Source organism: Ceratotherium simum, chromosome 8 (assembly GCF_057802395.1).
Source record: "Ceratotherium simum simum isolate JZ-2026a chromosome 8, ASM5780239v1, whole genome shotgun sequence".
In the NCBI taxonomy this organism is placed as follows: domain Eukaryota; kingdom Metazoa; phylum Chordata; class Mammalia; order Perissodactyla; family Rhinocerotidae; genus Ceratotherium; species Ceratotherium simum.
In genome coordinates, this window is record NC_141907.1 from 10,284,066 (window position 1) to 10,302,361 (window position 18,296).

General features: G+C 35.8%; 1 protein-coding gene across 3 annotated transcripts in view; it reads right to left on the bottom strand.

Annotated features, from left to right (window-relative positions):
• Nucleotides 1-490: 490 nt before the first annotated feature.
• Nucleotides 491-18,296, bottom strand: part of RAB28 (RAB28, member RAS oncogene family) — a 101,416-nt gene continuing 83,610 nt past the window's right edge. For 2 of the 3 annotated variants that reach the window (XM_004432276.2, XM_087434097.1), the window contains exons 6-7: nucleotides 16,750-16,827; nucleotides 491-1,441 (exon numbers count right to left, since the gene is read on the bottom strand). In XM_004432276.2, coding sequence (XP_004432333.1) covers nucleotides 1,349-1,441; nucleotides 16,750-16,827 — 171 coding nt within the window. In that variant the 3' untranslated portion in view covers nucleotides 491-1,348. Of the gene's footprint in view, nucleotides 1,442-2,684; nucleotides 2,790-16,749; nucleotides 16,828-18,296 lie in introns of those variants that run through there. The other variant, XM_087434098.1, reaches the window with a different exon arrangement.

Genomic DNA, 18,296 nt, shown 5'->3' on the forward strand with positions numbered 1-18,296 from the left:
CAGCATTCATTCCTATGTTGATGTGGCAAATATGGAGCAGCAACCATGCCAGGGACTGTGCCTTAGCACAAAAAGTACAACTGTGACCAAGACAGAGCCCTGCCCTTGTGGTCCCTAAAGGCTGGCTGACAAAAGGTGGACATTTGGAGAGGGGGAGGAATTCCAGGTAGAGGGACCTGTATAGCAAAGACAGGAAAGCAGAGCATCATAAAGCACACAGGAGTGAGTCCATGGCTCTGCTTGCACAGAGGTAGGCAGGACACAGAAGACTGGCATAAGAAAAGGTAGAGAGGTCGGAGGCAGCTGATACGGAGCCTCTGAAATGCCAGGCTACGGAGTCTGGATTTTAATCAGTCCAACAAAATAACCTAACAATTCTAAGTGACTGAATGCTTACTAAACTTCACATGATCACTGATTTTGTATCCAAATACACTTTGTTTCTCTGTAAACAAAAGGAAAATGACTGAAAGAAAATCCCCCAAAAAAAGTAATTTAAACAAATTTATTTGCAGGAGAAAAACATCTGAACATCAGGTACAGTCTGATCCACAATGATCCAACAATAGTCATAACTCATTCTGGGAGTACTCTTAAGCAGTTTGCAGTAGAAAGTCCATGTGGAGCATTAGCTGAACATTTATCAAAATTCATAAAGCCATCTAACCTGAATATTACACAATACATAATGACCATGATACAGTAATAAAAATACAATATCAAATACTCACTACTTTGTGAGCTACAGCTACAATATAAACAATTTAGGCCCTTTTTTAAAAAATGAAAAAAATATTTCTATTACAGCTTTATTTCAAGCATTTTCAGTTAGATACAGCTTTATATATGTTCACTCACAATAGATAGCAAAAGAATGCCTTCTTAAGTATCTGTAAATAAAATATATTACTTGTTTAAATGTTCGCACTCTGAAGCATACTTGGCCATGTATGAGTTCAGATAAGAGAATGAAACTGTACTGTGGCAAAATCCTGGCTGATAATCAAGACTTGGATAGTTTTTGTGTTTGTTTAAAAAAATTTACATCAGGGAAAAAAGAAGTGAGGACATAAAGAGAACCAACATTATTCTTTTTCAATGAAGCAGTCTAATTTCAGAGAATGGGCTTTCCATTTTGAATTCAAAGTGTGTGGTCCCAAAGTTGAATTCTTTCCAGTCCAAGGAGCTGCCTGCGGCTGTGAGGCAACACTTAATGATGAAGCAAGTTGGGAGGAAAGTGTTAACTGAACTACAGAGATGGTCACTGATAAAACAAGTTCCTAGAGGTCCTAGGGCCCACACAGAGGCAAAGGGCAGCCAGAACTATCAATACAAAAGAAAAATGCACTCACTGAACTGCACACATAGAGCTTCTAGGAGGGTTAACAGTTCTTGACATAGGTTCCTGGTTGTAGTTTACAATATCTGCCTTCACCACCCTCTGTCATAAAAAAAAAACAAAGTTATTATCAGGACATCAGAACATTTAGAAAAAGCTCCTTAAAGTATATTTTTATTTTCTGAACTTTGGTGAACTCCTGATGATAGACATCATAAATGAAGCAGGAGCTGATACTAAAAGAATCAACCAGAACAAACTAATGTAAAGCTTGGATTGGGGGTGGGGGGAGGTTTAAGGATATAATAGCAATTCCTCTACTGAGTCTTTCCTGGTTTTATGACATTACCTTGAGGTTATAACAAGTCTAATAAAAAACTGACAAATCAATATGAAAAGTTAAACCCTGGTTATAATTTAAAGCAAAGGAATTAAAATTAATCATTCACATGTTTTAATTCATAGGCAAGACCTCATCATTTCAAAGTAAAAAAGTCATCATTTATTAATATTTCATAAACCATTATGCCCAGCCATAACTTTTTTTTAGAATGTGTACAGCAATTTGTGAGTTAATGAGAAAAGGTATCAATGTTAAAAATAGTCACATATAAAGGAGAAATGTTTTGAGCAACCCAATTTTTAAAACTTTTCCAATTTTTAAAACTTTCCTCCTAAATCCCTAACTTTCTTCCAAATAGCTCACTATTGGGTTACGAATAATGACTCTAACAAAATACAGAATAACGAGAAATTTAGAAAATTACCTCATATTCATGGTTTTGAAATAATTTAAACCAAAGACACTTTTAACTCTGCCTTCCTTCCTTCTAACTTATACTTCAAGGAATATCTTAAACAATGAATTTAGGAATACACCCTAATATTCATCTCTAAGTAACAATTTAAATTAAAACAAATTCTTTACTGTTTTCAACTCTTTTACTAAGGCTGCACACACAAGCAGACAAAGAAGGGTAATTCAAGGCAAATTTTTAAAATACTCTTTCAAATACCAGGATATTTCCGGAAAAATGGTAAAGAATGAATAATCAAACAACTGCCTCAATTTTCTACTTCACTGCACATGTAATAAACACAACAATCAAGACAAATACTTTGAAAGTAATTGAAATGTTATTTTAATTTGTTCCCAATTCCTTCTTTAATTCATAAGTCTCTTGGCAAAGGATCAATTTTTCAAAGTTCTAAAACAGGACTTATGCAATATTAATTCCCAATAATACACAATAATCACTGGAATTTCTCTGTTGATAAGGAATAAGGAACAAGATGGCATTCACTAGTTCTACCCACCCTCCTCCCCAAAACTGCAATAATTTATCCATTAATACCTGCACTACTGTACTGAACAGATTCTACTTTGAGCAGAGTTGGTATGTTGATTATCTTCTTCCGGGTACTTCACTATTTCTGCCCTGACAATATGCTGTCAATTCCATACAATATTAACAAGATGAAGAAGAAAGAAAAAAAAGGGAAGAAAAAATGGAAAGTATGTTCAATGACTGAAAATAGAAAGGAACACTAACACAGAAAAGGAATACACACATAAATTTAAACATGTCACAAAAGAAATAGCAAAATATATACATATAAAAGGAAAGAAAATGAACAAAGATCCAAGAAACATTACCTTCACAATTCTGTTTAATTATTGAAATAGACATGTCTAATGAACCTCCCAGACAAGTTGTGAGTTCTATTTTTGATATCACAATTATACATAATATATATAATGCCCAGTATTTCAGAGGACAACAAAGAATTATGGGGCTTTTCTATGCGAAAGTGCAGCAAAAGTATTAATTCCATTTCCTTCAACGAATATTATTGAGGAGCTATTATGTGCCAGTCACTCTATACTGGGAATGTATTGGTGAATTACACAGGACATGTTCACAAGTTGCTATGGCTCTAATGGGAAGAGAAAAACGTACACAGCTAATTGTCATACAAGACAAGTGCTTTACTAGTGGACTTAAGATATGTTGTGGGAACATAGAGGAAGGAGTAATTAATTTTCTTTGAAGGTGGGGAGAGGATGCACAAATCAGAGGAAGCCATATGTCACTTACAATTGTTACATTTAATAATATTTATTACTTGTCAAAGACTTCCTTTTGATGCTCACTCCCCCAGCCCTCACAACTCTAACCTACATGCTTCCAAATTTCATATAGAAATAAACAAGTTCAAAATGTACTTTTCTGTCATTTAAAAACAATATTTAAGCACAACACCTGCTGTTTTCAAATATCTAAGAGTTTTGCTAAATAAATAATCAAAACTACTTTGTTAGGTTTTTGATTGCTATAACTCTGAGGGTGAAAAGACCACCTATGACAAATATATATGATAGAGATAACACACTCCTCGAATTTTTTAGACTTGAAATTATCCTTTCTTTTTTTATGATTCAAATATCTTATTTCAAAGAATGCTTCCTTCATAACAGCATCTATTAATTAACACATATAGAAAAACATGTTAATACGGGCTGTTGTTTATGACAACATTTATAAAGACTGGATAAACAACTGTGAGTAAATGAACAGGATGCTATGGTATACTAGCCTTGGATGGGCTCTGCTCTAGTTCTCTATCAAGCAGTATTAACTTCTGGACAAGACTCATGATTTACTAGGCACTCAGCCTGATGCTATCAACAGAAGCATTACCAATTGCCACATGAGGTATGAGGGGGGTACATTAGTGAAATGTTGAATGCCATCATCTGACCTCCCCAAACCTACTTGTTTCATGCCAAACTATGGGTTACAATAAAGAGAAGGGATTTTCATAATCAGTAAGCAACTCATTAATCCTCAAAAATGTTGTTTTAAACCCTATCCTATAAACACAACCAGGTTCTGACCTACGGTCAAGACACTTTGGTCAAAGTACTGACTAACATAAATGACTTGGATTTTCACCATTAATTTTCATCAAATTAATGAAGAACTAACAAGGCAACATCTTTCTCGGGGGCCTTGGCTGTTTGACATAAAGCTTTGTACAAAGTTTCTGAACTGGAAGCCAGAACCAAGGCTCTGCAGATTCAAAATTTGCTTTCTGAGTAGAAAAACATAATTTCCATGACATAAGCTTCATGGTAGGTGATTTTACAGTAGTCGGCTTGTTTACAAGCCATTCATTGACGCTTTCAGACAAAATGTTACCTACAAAACACCAACTTTTCTTTTTGGAGCCACAAAGTACACTCAATTATTCTCTGCTATTATTCAAGGGAGTGAAAATAATGAAATAGCCCTAAAAGGAAAGAAGCTTAACCCTTATTTTGTCAAAGAGTATTTGCAAGTGGACACTGGGAATGGAAGTGGTAGCTATCCAGAGGGTAAGCAAGAAAGCAACCTGGGAGTTGGGATAGTAAGGTATAAGGAGCAGAGATGGACTCTTGGGAAGACACTAAAGATAAATTTGGTCAATTCGGCAATTATGTCTTAATCCAGATAGCAGTAACATATTTACCACTGCAAAAGTCATAATTTTTCATGCTCAGGATATGGAATAAACATACATTCAAGGCTAAAACATTTGTCACTATCATTCATTCAAAGCTAATCACTATGCTAGGTATTGAAGACATTCAGATAAATAATACATGATCTCTGTTTTTGAGATGCATAAAAGTCTAGCATGGAAAACAGATGTATAAACTATTAAAGAATATTATGATTGATACACATAAAAAGTGCAACCAGATTATAGATTAGCATTTAAAGCATGGATATACCATTTTTAAAAGCATGGTACTCTGCACACAGTTGGAGCTTCAAGGAAGCTACTATTCTTTTTCTTCCATATAATGTGCCATTATATGCTACTAGCAACATTCATAACTTTGGGCAAGTTACTTCACCTCTTTAGTCTTCACAATCTCCTAGTCTATAAAACACAAGGTTTATCTACATGGTCTCTAAGGTCCCAGCTGGTTTTGAAACTATAAGAAAAAATAAATCTAAAAGATGAGTAGAAAAAGGAAAAAATGGGATATGATATGGAAATCCATTAAGCAATATTCAATATCTTTGGGTTAGAATAGTATGTACAAAGGGAGTAAATATATTCTGCAAGGAAGACAAGTGACGTTTAGGATAAGAAAAGAATTCCAGTGCAGTCTTTGTAACACATTGGAGAAAATGATAAAAAGATTAACATCTGGGTAAAAAGAATCTAAGTTCCTTATGGCTCCTTAAGGAAAGTCAATATTCAGATAAAGCCGAAAAGAAAAGAGGGGCTCCTAGGATCAGGGTTAAATGGGCACCTGCGCTGTACAGTTGTGTGCTAAGTAAGACTTAACTAAAATCTTGAGCATGACTACTATATGGCAGGCCCTATGCTAGATACTTTCATATATAGTAGGAAAATAATCAGAGGGGACATAAGGAATTTTTAGCAAGTTTAATGAGTATCTCAGACAGACATGAGAGAAATTCTTGTTTTGAAGAAACTAATGCACACTTAGTTCAAACGGAACAGAAATTCACAGTTTATTAACTAGCAAGTGAAAATGTCAAGGCATAAAAATGTATTAAGTACTCTTAACACCAAGCATATATGGTAAAATCTCCTTGCAATTAAGACTAAAGAGATGAGATATAGGACTATGTATTTTCTTCTTAGATTATCTAATACATTATTAAAGAGCTGAATACTGGACTTCCTAGAGAAATAGCAGTTACAAATTTAATTTTTCTCCTAAAGGTCTGACAACTTTGTAAACAAAAAAATCTGAACAATCTAGGAAACCAATATATTTGTTAACAACTAGTCCCAACTTTTATACTATCTTAGAGGAGGATAGTTAGAAGAAAAGAGGAGAACAGATAAATGATGCAAATGAAACTATTAACTAAATTAAGAACTGTGAAAAATGCATGTAGAGTATACTTGTTTAAATATTTGTCTGCCCTCATTTATTCTGTGAGCTCCTTGAAGACAAGAACTTTAACTTAGTCATCTCAGTATCCCTAGATTCTAGTGTGGCCCCTGGCATAAAGTAGACCTTCAAAAACTGTTTGCTGTATTAATTAACTGCATTTCCTTTCTTTTCTCCCTCTTCCCCTTTCCCCTCCTTGTGAAGCTTGCAAAATGTGCTGATAACTCATTTTATATGACTCCCAAACAGAAACAATCTAGGTTAGAACTAAAATAGCAGAATCTCTTTAAATAAGCAGTGAATGAAACTAACACTAAAACCTTATTATAAATATTTACGTCCCAAACTAAATTTCTACAGCATCAATTTCCATATGACCGGTGAATCTACCATCTAGCTCCTTCTCTATAAAATAGTACATAACACTTTCAAACATTACACTGAATTCCCTCAGGGATCTTTCAAATGGCATAAAAAAACACAGAAAATAAGCATTCGCATCCTTTCCCTCTTTCTCCTCTCCCTCCCTCTCTGCCCCCTCCATATGTAAGATCTGAACTTCTTTGTCTTTTAAATGAACTTTCAGAAGACGTCCAAATGGCCAAGAGGTAGATGAAAAGATGCTATCAAAAACAGAACTACAAGAGTGATGTCAGCAACATGGCAGAATAAGCTGTTCCCTTTATCTCTCCTCCTCTGAACTACAACTAAATGGACATTCATCTGAATGTCTGAATATACATAATATACATATGTTGATATACATAAAACATCTGAAGGTGGATGGACTGGGCCCCCAGGAAGGCAGTGGAGATAGGTGAGCACTCCCCTACCCTTCCCTGGCACCCCTGTGTGCATGTGAACACTTTCCTGGCAGGCAAGAGTCCCCTTAGTACCGCTACAGCCCCACAAGTGGGAATGTGCCTTAGCACAACTGTAAGAAGAGGCGGCGGCAGCCCTGAACCCACACACGAACACTTTCCCAGCTAGTAGAAGAGCCCACAGTGCTACTGTGGACTGAAAGAGCGGCCCAGACTCAGACTCCGTGAAGAAGCCTTGTCCACCAAGCACAGCAGCTGGCGTGACCATAAGAAGAGGTGGCAGCAGATCTACACAGAGGTGCGAATGCTTTCCTGGCCAGCGAGAGCGCCCGTGGTACTGCTGCAGCCCCACATGTGGGAATGTGCCTCAGCATGACTGTAAGAAGAGGTGGCAGCAGCCCTGAGCCTACACGTGAACCCTTTCCTGGCCGGTAGGCGTGCCCACTGTGCCCCCACAACTTCCAGCAGATAGGTTCCGATCAGAAACATAGCTCTTGCTTCCCCACAAGCGGTAGCAGGTGGAATCTGTGACCTGATACTACCATAAATGCACCAGCAAAGGCTTAGTTCATCAAACACAATGAGAAACTACAGCAACAATTCAGAGCAGAGGGAAAATGACAAGTCTCCAGAAACCAACCCTGAAGTCACAGAAATTTACAATCTAAATGACAGAGAATTCAAAATAGCTGTCATAAAGAAACTCAGTGAGTTACAAGAAAACTCAGAAAGACAGTTCAATGAGCTCAGGAATAAAATTAATTAGAAGAAGGAATACTTCACCAAAGAGATTGAAACTATAAAAAAAAACACCAAGCAGAAATTCTGGATATGAAGAACACAATTAATGCGATAAAAAATAATCCAGAATCCTTAAAAAATAGAGCTGACATTATAGAGGAAAGAACTAGTGATTTAGAGGATAGAAATATAAAAATGCTTCAGGTGGAGAAGGAGAGAGAACTAAGATTTTACAAATATGAAGGAATTCTTCGAGAAATATCCGACTCAATTAGGAAAAGTAACATAAGGATTATAGGTATTCCAGAGGGAGAGGAGAGGGGAAAAGGAGCAGAGCACTTGTCGAAAAAAATAATAGCTGAGAAATTCCCAAACCTGGGGAAGGAACTGGACTTACAAACACATGAAGCCAACAGAACTCCTATATATGTCAATGCTAAAAGACCTTCTCCAAGGCATATAATAGTGAAACTGGCAAAAGTCAATGGCAAAAAAAAAATATTAAGCGCAGCAAGCCAGAACAAAATAACCTACAAAGGAACACCTATCAGGCTTTCAGCGGATTTCTTGGCAAAAACCTTAAAGGCTAGGAGAGAATGAATGATATATTCAAAATACTGAAAGACAAAAACGTCCCACCAAGAACACTCTATCCAGCAAAACCATCCTTCAGACACGATGCAGAAATAAAAGTTTTCCCAGATAAACAAAAGCTGAGGGAGTTCATCACCACTAGACCTCCCCTATAAAAAATGATCAAGGATGCCCTCATACCTGAAACAAAAAGGCAAAGATCTACAAAGCTTTGCACAAGGAGATAAGTAGACAGACAAAATCAGAAAACTGCAGCTCTCTTTCAGAACAGGGTAGCAAATACTTAATTATAACTTAAAAGATAAAGGGAAGGAAAGCTATCAAAGTAGGAAGTTATCAAGGAAAGTTATCAAAAGTAACTATAAACACTTCAACTTAGTCACAAATTCACAATAGAAAACAGAATAATTTGTGACAACAATAACTCAGAAGGGAAAGAGGAAAGTGATGGAAACTGCTTAGGCTAATGGAGATAAGAGGCTATCAGAAAATGGATTATCATCTACGAGAACTTTTATACAAACCTCACAGTAACCACTAAACAAAAAATCAGAGCAGAGCCACAATTCATTAAAAAAGAGAAAATCACCACAGAAAATCACCAAAATGAAGTGGCAGTCAGAAATACAAAGGAAGAGAAGCAATGGAAATATAGAACAACCAGAAAACAAGAGATAAAATGGCAGTATTAAGCCCTCATATATCAATAATCACTCTAAAAGAAAATGGACTGAATTCTCTAATCGGAAGATACAGAGTGGCTGGATGGATTAAAAAACAAGATCCAACAATATGCTTCCTCCAGGAAACACATCTTAGCTCTAAAGACAAACGTAGGCTCAGAGTGAAGGCATGGAAGATGATACTCCAAGCAAATGGCAAACAAAAAGAAAGCAGGTATTGCCATACTTATATCAGACAAAGCAGATTTCAAGATAAAAAAGACAATGAGACACAAAGAGGGGCAGTATATAATGATAAAAGGGACTTTCCACCATGAGGACATAGCACTCATGAATATAAGTGCACCTAACACAGGAGCACCAAAGTATATAAAGCAACGACTAACAGACCTAAGGGAGAAATTAACAGCAACACAATAAGAGTAGGGGACCTCAACACTCCACTTACATCAATGGATAGATCATCCAGACAGAAAGTCAACAAGGAAATAGTGGATTTAAATGAAACACGCGATGAGATGGACTCAATAGATATACAGAGCATTCCATCCAAAAACAGCAGACTACACCTTTTTCTCAAATACACATGGAACATTCTCAAGATAGACCACATGTTGGGTAACACGGCAACCCTCAATAAGTTTAAGACGATTGAAATCTTATCAAGCATCTTTTCCAACCACAATGCTATGAAACTAGAAATCAACTGCAAGAAAAAAGCTGAGAAAGTCACAAATATGTGGAGACTAAATAACATGCTATGGAACAACCATTGGATCAATGAATAAATCAAAGGAGAAATTAAAAAATACCTGCAGACAAAAGAAAATGAAAATACAACATACCAACTCCCATGGGATGCAGCAATAGTGGTTCTAAGTGGAAAATTCATAGCAATACAGGCCCACCACATCAAACAAGAAAAATCTTAAATAAGTAATCTTAAACTACACTCAGCAGAACTAGAAAAAGAAGAACAAGCAAAGCCCAAAGTCTGCAGGGAGGAGGGAAATAATAAAAATCAGAGCAGAAATAAATGAAATAGAGACTAAAAAAACAGTAGAAAGGATCAAAGAAACTAAGAGCTTGTTCTTTGATAAGATAAACAAAATTGACAAACCCTTAACCAGACTCACTAAGAAAAAAGAGAGAAGGCTCAAATAAATAAAATTAGAAATGAAAGAGGAGAAATTACAACAGATATTGGAACAAATACAAAGGATTATAAGAGAATACTATGAAAAACTATATGCCCAGAAATAAACTAGAAAAAATGGATAAATTCTTAGACTCATACAACCTCCCAAAACTAAATCAAGAAGAAATAGAGAATCTGAATAGACCAATCACAAGTAAAGAGATCGAAACAGTAATCAAAAACCTCCCAGGGCTGGCCTCGTGGCTTAGCGGTTAAGTGCGTGCGCTCCGCTACTGGTGGCCCGGGTTCGGATCCCAAGTGCGCACCGATGCACCGCTTCTCTGGCCATGCTGAGGCCGAGTCCCACATACAGCAACTAGAAGGATGTGCAAATATGACATACAACTATCTACTGGGGCTTTGGGGAAGAAAAAAAGGAGGAGGATTGGCAATAGATGTTAGCTCAGAGCCGGTCTTCCTCAGCAAAAAGAGGAGGATTAGCATGGATGTTAGCTCAGGGCTGATCTCCCTCAGCAAAAAAAAAAAAAAAAAAAAAAAAAAAACCTCCCAAAAAATAAAAGTCCAGGACTGGATGGCTTCTCTGGACAATTCTACCAAACATTCAAAGATTTAATACCTATCCTTCTCAAACTATTCCAAAAAATTGAAGAAGATGGAACACTTCCTAACTCATTCTATGATGCCAACATTACTCTGATACCCACTCTCGTCACTCCTATTCAACATAGTACTGGAGGTTTGGGCTAGAGCAATTAGGCAAGAAAAAGAAACAAAAGGAATCCAAATTGGAAAGGAAGAAATGAAACTCTTGCTGTTTGCAGATGACATGATTATACATAGAGAAAACCCTCAAGAATTCAATTCATCAGAAAACTATTAGAAATAATCAACAACTACAGCAAAGTTGCAAGGTAGAAAATCAACTTACAAAAATCAGTAGCACTTCTATAAACTAATAACGAACTAGCAGAAAGAGAAGTCAAGAATACAATCTCATTTACAATCACAACAAAAAGAATAAAATATCTAGGAATAAATTTAACCAAAGAGTTGAAAGATTCATACACCAAAAACGATAAGACATTACAGAAAGAAATTGAAGAAGATATAAAGAAATGGAAAGACATCCCATGCTCATGGCTTGGAAGAATAAACATAGTTAAAATGTCCATATTACCTAAAGCAATCTACAGATTCAATGCAATCCCAATCAGAATCCCAATGACATTCTTCATGGAAATAGAATAAAGAATCCTAAAATTTATATGGAACAACAAAAGACCTCAAATAGCCAAAGTAATCCTGAGAAAAAAGAACAAAGCTGGAGTCATCACAATCCTTGACTTCAAAATATACAACAAAGCTATAGTAATCAAAATAGCATGGTCCTGGCACAAAAACAGACACACAGATCAATGGAACAGAATTGAGAGCCCAGAAATAAAACTACACATCTATGGACAGTTAATCTTTGACAAAGAAGCCAAGAACAGACAATGGAGAAAGGAAAGTCTCTTCAATAAACTGTGTTGGGAAAACTGGACAGCCACATGCAAAAGAATGAAAGTGGACCATTGTCTTTTGCAATACACAAAAATTAACTCAAAATGGATTAAAGACTTGAATGTAAGACCTGAAACCATAAAAATCCTAGAAGAAAATATAGGCAGTACACTCTTTGACATCAGTCTTAGCAGCATCTTCTCGAATACCACATCTACTCAGGCAAGGAAAACACGAGAAAAAATTAACAAATGGGACTACATCAGACTAAAAAGCTTCTACAAGGCAAAGGAAACTAGGAACAAAACAAAAATACAACCCTCCAACTGGAAGAAAATATTTGCAAATCATACATCTGACAAGGGGTTAATTTCCACAATATATTAAAAACTCATACAACTCAACAACAAAAAAACAAACAACCTGATCAAAAAATGAGCAAAGGATATAAGAGACATTTTTCAAAGAAGATATACAAATGGCCAACAGGCACATGAAACGACGCTCAACATCACTAATTATTGGGAAATGTGTATCAAAACTACAATGAGATATCACCTTACAACTGTCAGAATGGCTATAATTACCAAGACAAAAAGTAACAAATGTTGGAGAGGATGTGAAGAAAAGGGAACCCTCATACACTGCTGGTGGGAATGCAAACTGGTGCAGCCACTATGGAAAACAGTACGGAGATTTCTCAAAAAATTAAAAATAGAAATACCATATGATCCAGCTATTCCACTTATGGGTATTTATCCAAAGAACTTGAAATCAACAATCCAAAGAGATTTATACACCCCTATGTTCACTGCAGCATTATTTACAATAACTAAAATGTGGAAGCAACCCAAGTGGCCTTCTTCAGATGAAGAGATAAAGAAGATGTGGTATACATATACAATGGAATACTACTAGTCAGCCATAAAAAAAGACAAAATCATCCCATTTGCGACAACATGGATGGACTTTGAGAGTATGATGTTAAGCAAAATAAGCCAGACAGAGAAAGACAAATACCACATGATTTCACTCATATGTGGAAGATAAAAACAAATACATGGATAAAGAGAACATATTAGCGGTTACCAGAGGGGAAGGGGGCTGGTGGGTGGGCAAAAGGGGTAAAGGGGCACATATGTATGGTGAGGATAAAAATTAGACTACTGGTGGTGAGCCTGATGCAGTCTATACAGAAATTGATAAATAATAATGTACACCTGAAATTACACAATGTTATAAACCACTATGATTTCAATAAAATAATTGAAAAAAAAATAGAACTACCATAAGATCCAGTAATTCCACTTCTCAGTAGTCATCCAAGGGAAAGAAAACTAACTTGAAAAGATATATGCACCTCAATGTTCACTGCAGTGTTATTTACAACAGCCAAGATATGGAAACAACCTAAGTGTCCATCGATAGATGAATGGATAAATAAAATGTGGTCACATATATACAGTGGAATATTATTCAGCCATGAGAAAGGAGAACATCCTGCCATTTGTGACAACATGGATGGACCTTGAGGACATTATGCTAAGTGAAATAAGTCAGACAGAGACAGACAAGTACTGTATAATACCACTTATGTGTGGAATTTTAAAAAGCCAACCCTGTGAAAACAGAGAATAAAATGGTGGTTACCAGGGGAAGACAGTAGGGGGACAGGACAGATGTTGTTTAAGGGTATAAACCCATGACGAGTAGTAAATAAGCCCAAGAGATATAATGCACAGTACAGTGAATATAGACAACAATATTGTATTATAATCATCAAACTTACTAAGAGACTAGAACTTAAGTATTCCAACTACTAAAAAGAAAGAATAATTACATAACTTCATAGAGATGCTAATTATCACTAAAATGGCAATTATATTACAATATATAAAAGTATAAAAATAACATGTCACAAACCTATAAATTTACATGTTGTATGTCAAATATACTTCAATAAAAAAAAGAAATAACACTATCCTCAACACAGCTTACAAGTACATTCTTAAAAACATCTTTAGGGGCCGGCCCAGTGGCACAAGTGGTTAAGTGTGCACGCTCCGCTGTGGCGGCCCAGGGTCGCTGGTTCAGATCCTGGGTGCACACCGATGCACTGCTTGTCGAGCCATGTTGTGGCGGCATCCCATATAAAGTAGAGGAAGATGGGCACGGATGTTAGCTCAGGGCCAATCTTCCTCAGCAAAAAGAGGAGGATTGGCATGAGATGTTAGCTCAGGCTGATCTTCCTCACAAAAAAAAAAAAAGAAAGAAAGAAAGAAACATCTTTAAAAAAAAGTACCTTTCAAAAATGTTCCTTGAGAGATGTTAACACTGAGAAATGTTAATTATGAAATCAATAATTTAATTGGCAAAGGCACCAAATTCCTTCTTCCCTACACAAAGGATTCTGACAAAGATAATAGAGGAGGGATCTTCAATGAATGAATTCAAAGTAAACTCCACCAACAAACTGAACATCAAATTAAATTTCACCATGTAATAAACAAGATGGGGTGCACTAATAAACAAAGTGGGGTGTACAGGCAGGGTGGAGAGCTAAGTAGTTACATCTGATACCTCTTTCATTAAAATATGCCTAAATGTTAAATCTATCTCTAAAGCCAAAACAGTAACTTTCTGGCTCTTGCTACTAAGAGTGACCTAAGAATATTAAGAAAGCTTCCCCAAAATTTTGCCTTTCAAAAGTTTCCGAGTTACTCCATCTCTCTAGAGTTTCATCCCTGAACCTGAGTACTGCCATGGGGCTCAGGCACTATACAGAGTTCTTTCTCAGTGAGGCTGCCTGTGAGGCACCAGCACATCTTCTCCTCCAGGGAGGGCCCACCAATCACTGGGTCTCCCTTTTCTCCATTCCTCTAGGCAAGAAATCTCAAATTGATCTAGGACTTCTCCTTCTCTCTTTTACCCAGTCATTCCACAAGCCCTATTGATTCTTCTCTGAAATTTCTCTTACATTCATTATTTCCCTTTCACTCTGATTCTGGTCCTTATCACATGATGGCAAAAACCCAGTCTCCTTGCTTCAATTTCTTTCCCATCCAACCACATATCCACCAATCCCATTAGATTAATCCCATCTAAAAACTGCTTTCATTTATTTCCCTGCTTAAAAAATTATTTCCCACTGTCAATATGTTAGATGAAATTTATCAACTTGGCATTCATAAATCTCCATAATCTTTTCTCAAATTCCCTTCACACTCCAACACAAATGGTCTTCTATTTTAACCAAACTGGTCTTCTGTTTCCAAAATATAACCTAAGCTTTTCAACTTGTTCATGCCAGCTTCTCTTTCAGCCATTTTCTTACCCCCTATTCCAAACTGCCCAGTAAATCTTCCCCCAATATGGCAGAGTAGAAACACTAGGGGCACTGCTGTCAGACAGGCCTGAGTTCAAAACCTGGCTCCACCACTGCCTAACCATAAGTCAGTGGATCAACCTACTTAACCTCGCCACAATCTGTTTCCCGCCCATAAAATGATGAAATGCCACCTGCCCCACAGAGTTATTCTGAGGATTAAATAAGATAACACAGTGCCTGGCACATAATATATTAATTTTCTTTACTGAAGGCAAGGACTACTTTTTAAACTCCTTTAAATCTTCTTTAGACCCACCACTTTACCACATATATAACAGATGATCAAGAAATCATTCATGATTGATAATCACTCATGGACTCTCTAATTAACATTCAGAGACAAACATCATTTAGAAAGAGAAGCTAAAAAGCAAGGGAATCACTTGACCTCTGGAGTCTGCCAACTTCTGTGCAATCAAGCAAATCATGGTGATTTCTCTTTCTTCTATCCATCCTCCTAGGCCAAAACCAAGTAACTATTTTTATGTGTCTGGGAGCAATTTACACAGCACAAAATATCTTAACATTGTGCCTGGCCATAGTAAGTGTGGAAATAAATGTCTTTTGAATAATAAGAAATAAAAGTAGCAGATTTCCAGAGTTCCAAATATTTTAATCAAGTTCTAGAAACAGCCACATCAGAAGAGCAATTTTCAATTGATATTTGCTCTAATGGTTTTAAAATACATATACATACACACAGAGTGACCATGAAAACAAGACACAGAACTAACTCTAAAAGAATTAAAGAAAAATTTAAGAATGGGAAAAGATAATTATACCTTTTTAGCTGCATGTGGTGAGGATGGAGTGGAGGTAATTAAGGAAAAATATAATTTATTTTTTGCTTCTAACCAAACCACTTCTGAAGCTTAACTTTAAACTAAAGGCTCTTGCTCTGACTTTTCATTCACTCAAACATGAATTGGTGTGCTATTACAGTGGTATTTTTAAATGCTTGACTATTGGTATCACGTTTATTTCTTAGTCTAAGAGAATTGTCTAGGAATAGTGAAAGAATTCAGAAATCCTCAATAATTAATACCATTATTAAATTAACAATGAAATAACATCAGAAATTAATATCATTACAGTGGAGGATGTTTTAGAAAAGAACAGAGAGCACAGACTTAAAAAAAAATTGAAAAAATAATGTTTGACCAAAGCAAACTTGGAAGATGCCAAATGGAGTAAACTCTCACTAATTAAGACTAACCTTTGACAAACAGTTGGGATTTTGTACGAAATATAAAAAGAAGATTGTACAGTAATCCTGGAAGAACTTAAATAAAGAAGTACAATACAATACAGTTAGCCCCTTAACCCATTTTTCTAATGATTGATGAAATTTTTATTATATAATCTCATTTTTCCAACAAAAAGGACAAAATGAAGTTTCAAAGATATCATATAATTTGGCAAAAAGTTAATATCCTCCATCTTCTGCAATAAACACTGATTCATACACACAATCTCTTTCTAAGGCTTTTAGGGATATGTACATAGAATGTATAAATGTGAAAGGATTCAAGAGTGAAAAATCAATGTCTTTCAAGAAAAAAATTATTTTTTCAAATATAAAGTTCAGTATAATCACCTGTGACTGTTCTATTTCTGCTTTGTTTAACTTGATTCCAAGGATGTCAGCAGCAACTTTCTGAAAACACAGGAAGACCTACATAACAAAAATAGATTTAAATGATTTAAAACAGGCATGCTTAAGTTACCTTCAAATAAATTGAACTTTCTAAAAATGATAAACAGCAAGAATTGCAAAAATACAACATACCAGGTTATTCCAAAAATAGTTTTATTTGTCAAATACAGCAACATTTTAAGTGTAATAACTTTTTAAATGATTAAACCATAATTTGAAAACCCATGCAATTCACTGAGTTGGTCTAAACAGACACCTTTATCCCTAAAAACTTATATTTTTAAAGATTTAATATAAGATAATTAATTATAGCTACCACATTAAAAAAAAAAAAACTACTAGCATAACAAAGTCCTATAAGTCCTGAAGAAAATGAAAATAAATTAGTCTATACTTTATTATCCAGGTATTTCACTGCCAATTTTATATTGGTCTTTTGATCTGGCTTTAGCCTATCTTAAAAGGTCTTACTTTTCAACCCTTTAATCATCTTTGTGGCTCTCATCAATTTCAATAAATTCTCCATATCTCTTGAGAAAAACAACTTAGCAATCTTTACTTTATCAGTTCAGAGTAAAGAAGCAGTATACTCCATTATTGTTAAAAAAAAATCTACAAATACTTTTCTATAAACAGCCTTTCATACGTAGTTAGCTTATGCTGAGTCCACTATGATTCCTAGCCCTCCAATCCAGACATTCACTGCAATGCATACCTTGTCTTTGCTTCATAAGTGTCCTATCATATTCTTATCCCTACATATCTCACGATTACTTACTGAATATTTATTCCAACTTTACTAATTTAATTTTGATTTCTAAACAAAAAAAGATACATATCCCCAAAAGGCTTATGTTATTTGTACCTCACAAGCATTATATATTATAGTTCGCTGGTGGTAAACGTTCAAGGAAAAATAGAAAAGCTAATGTGTTGGAATAGAGAGAAAGAGGAGAATTGTACAAATTATGTAAGATCTGGTAGGCTACTGGCAGGGCTTTGGCTTTTACTCTGAGTGAAATGGAAGCCATGGGAAGGTGGCTTGGTGTGACTTATGTTTTAACAGGGTCAATCTCGTTATTGTATTGAGTATTCACTATAGAAGATCAAGGGTACAAAAAGAGAAATCAGCAAGACAATAATGTAAAAGATGATGGAGGCTGGAAACAAAGCGGTAGCAATGGAGATGGTAAGAAATGGTCACCAGATTCTAGATATATTTTGAAAGTAGAACCAACAGGACTTGGTGATAGATAGATGCAGGGTGTGAAAGAAAGACAGGAGTCAAGGATGTCTCCAAAATTTTGTTGGCCTTACCAACTGGTAGATCTGCCATTTACTAAAGTGGGGGAGACTGTGAGAGATTTGAAGAGGGAATATCAAGAGTTCAGTTCTGGACCTGAATTAAATTGGGGCTGCCTATGAGACATCTAAGCGGAGGTGCTGGGCAGGCAGTTGGATATATGATCTGGAGTTCACAGGAGAGG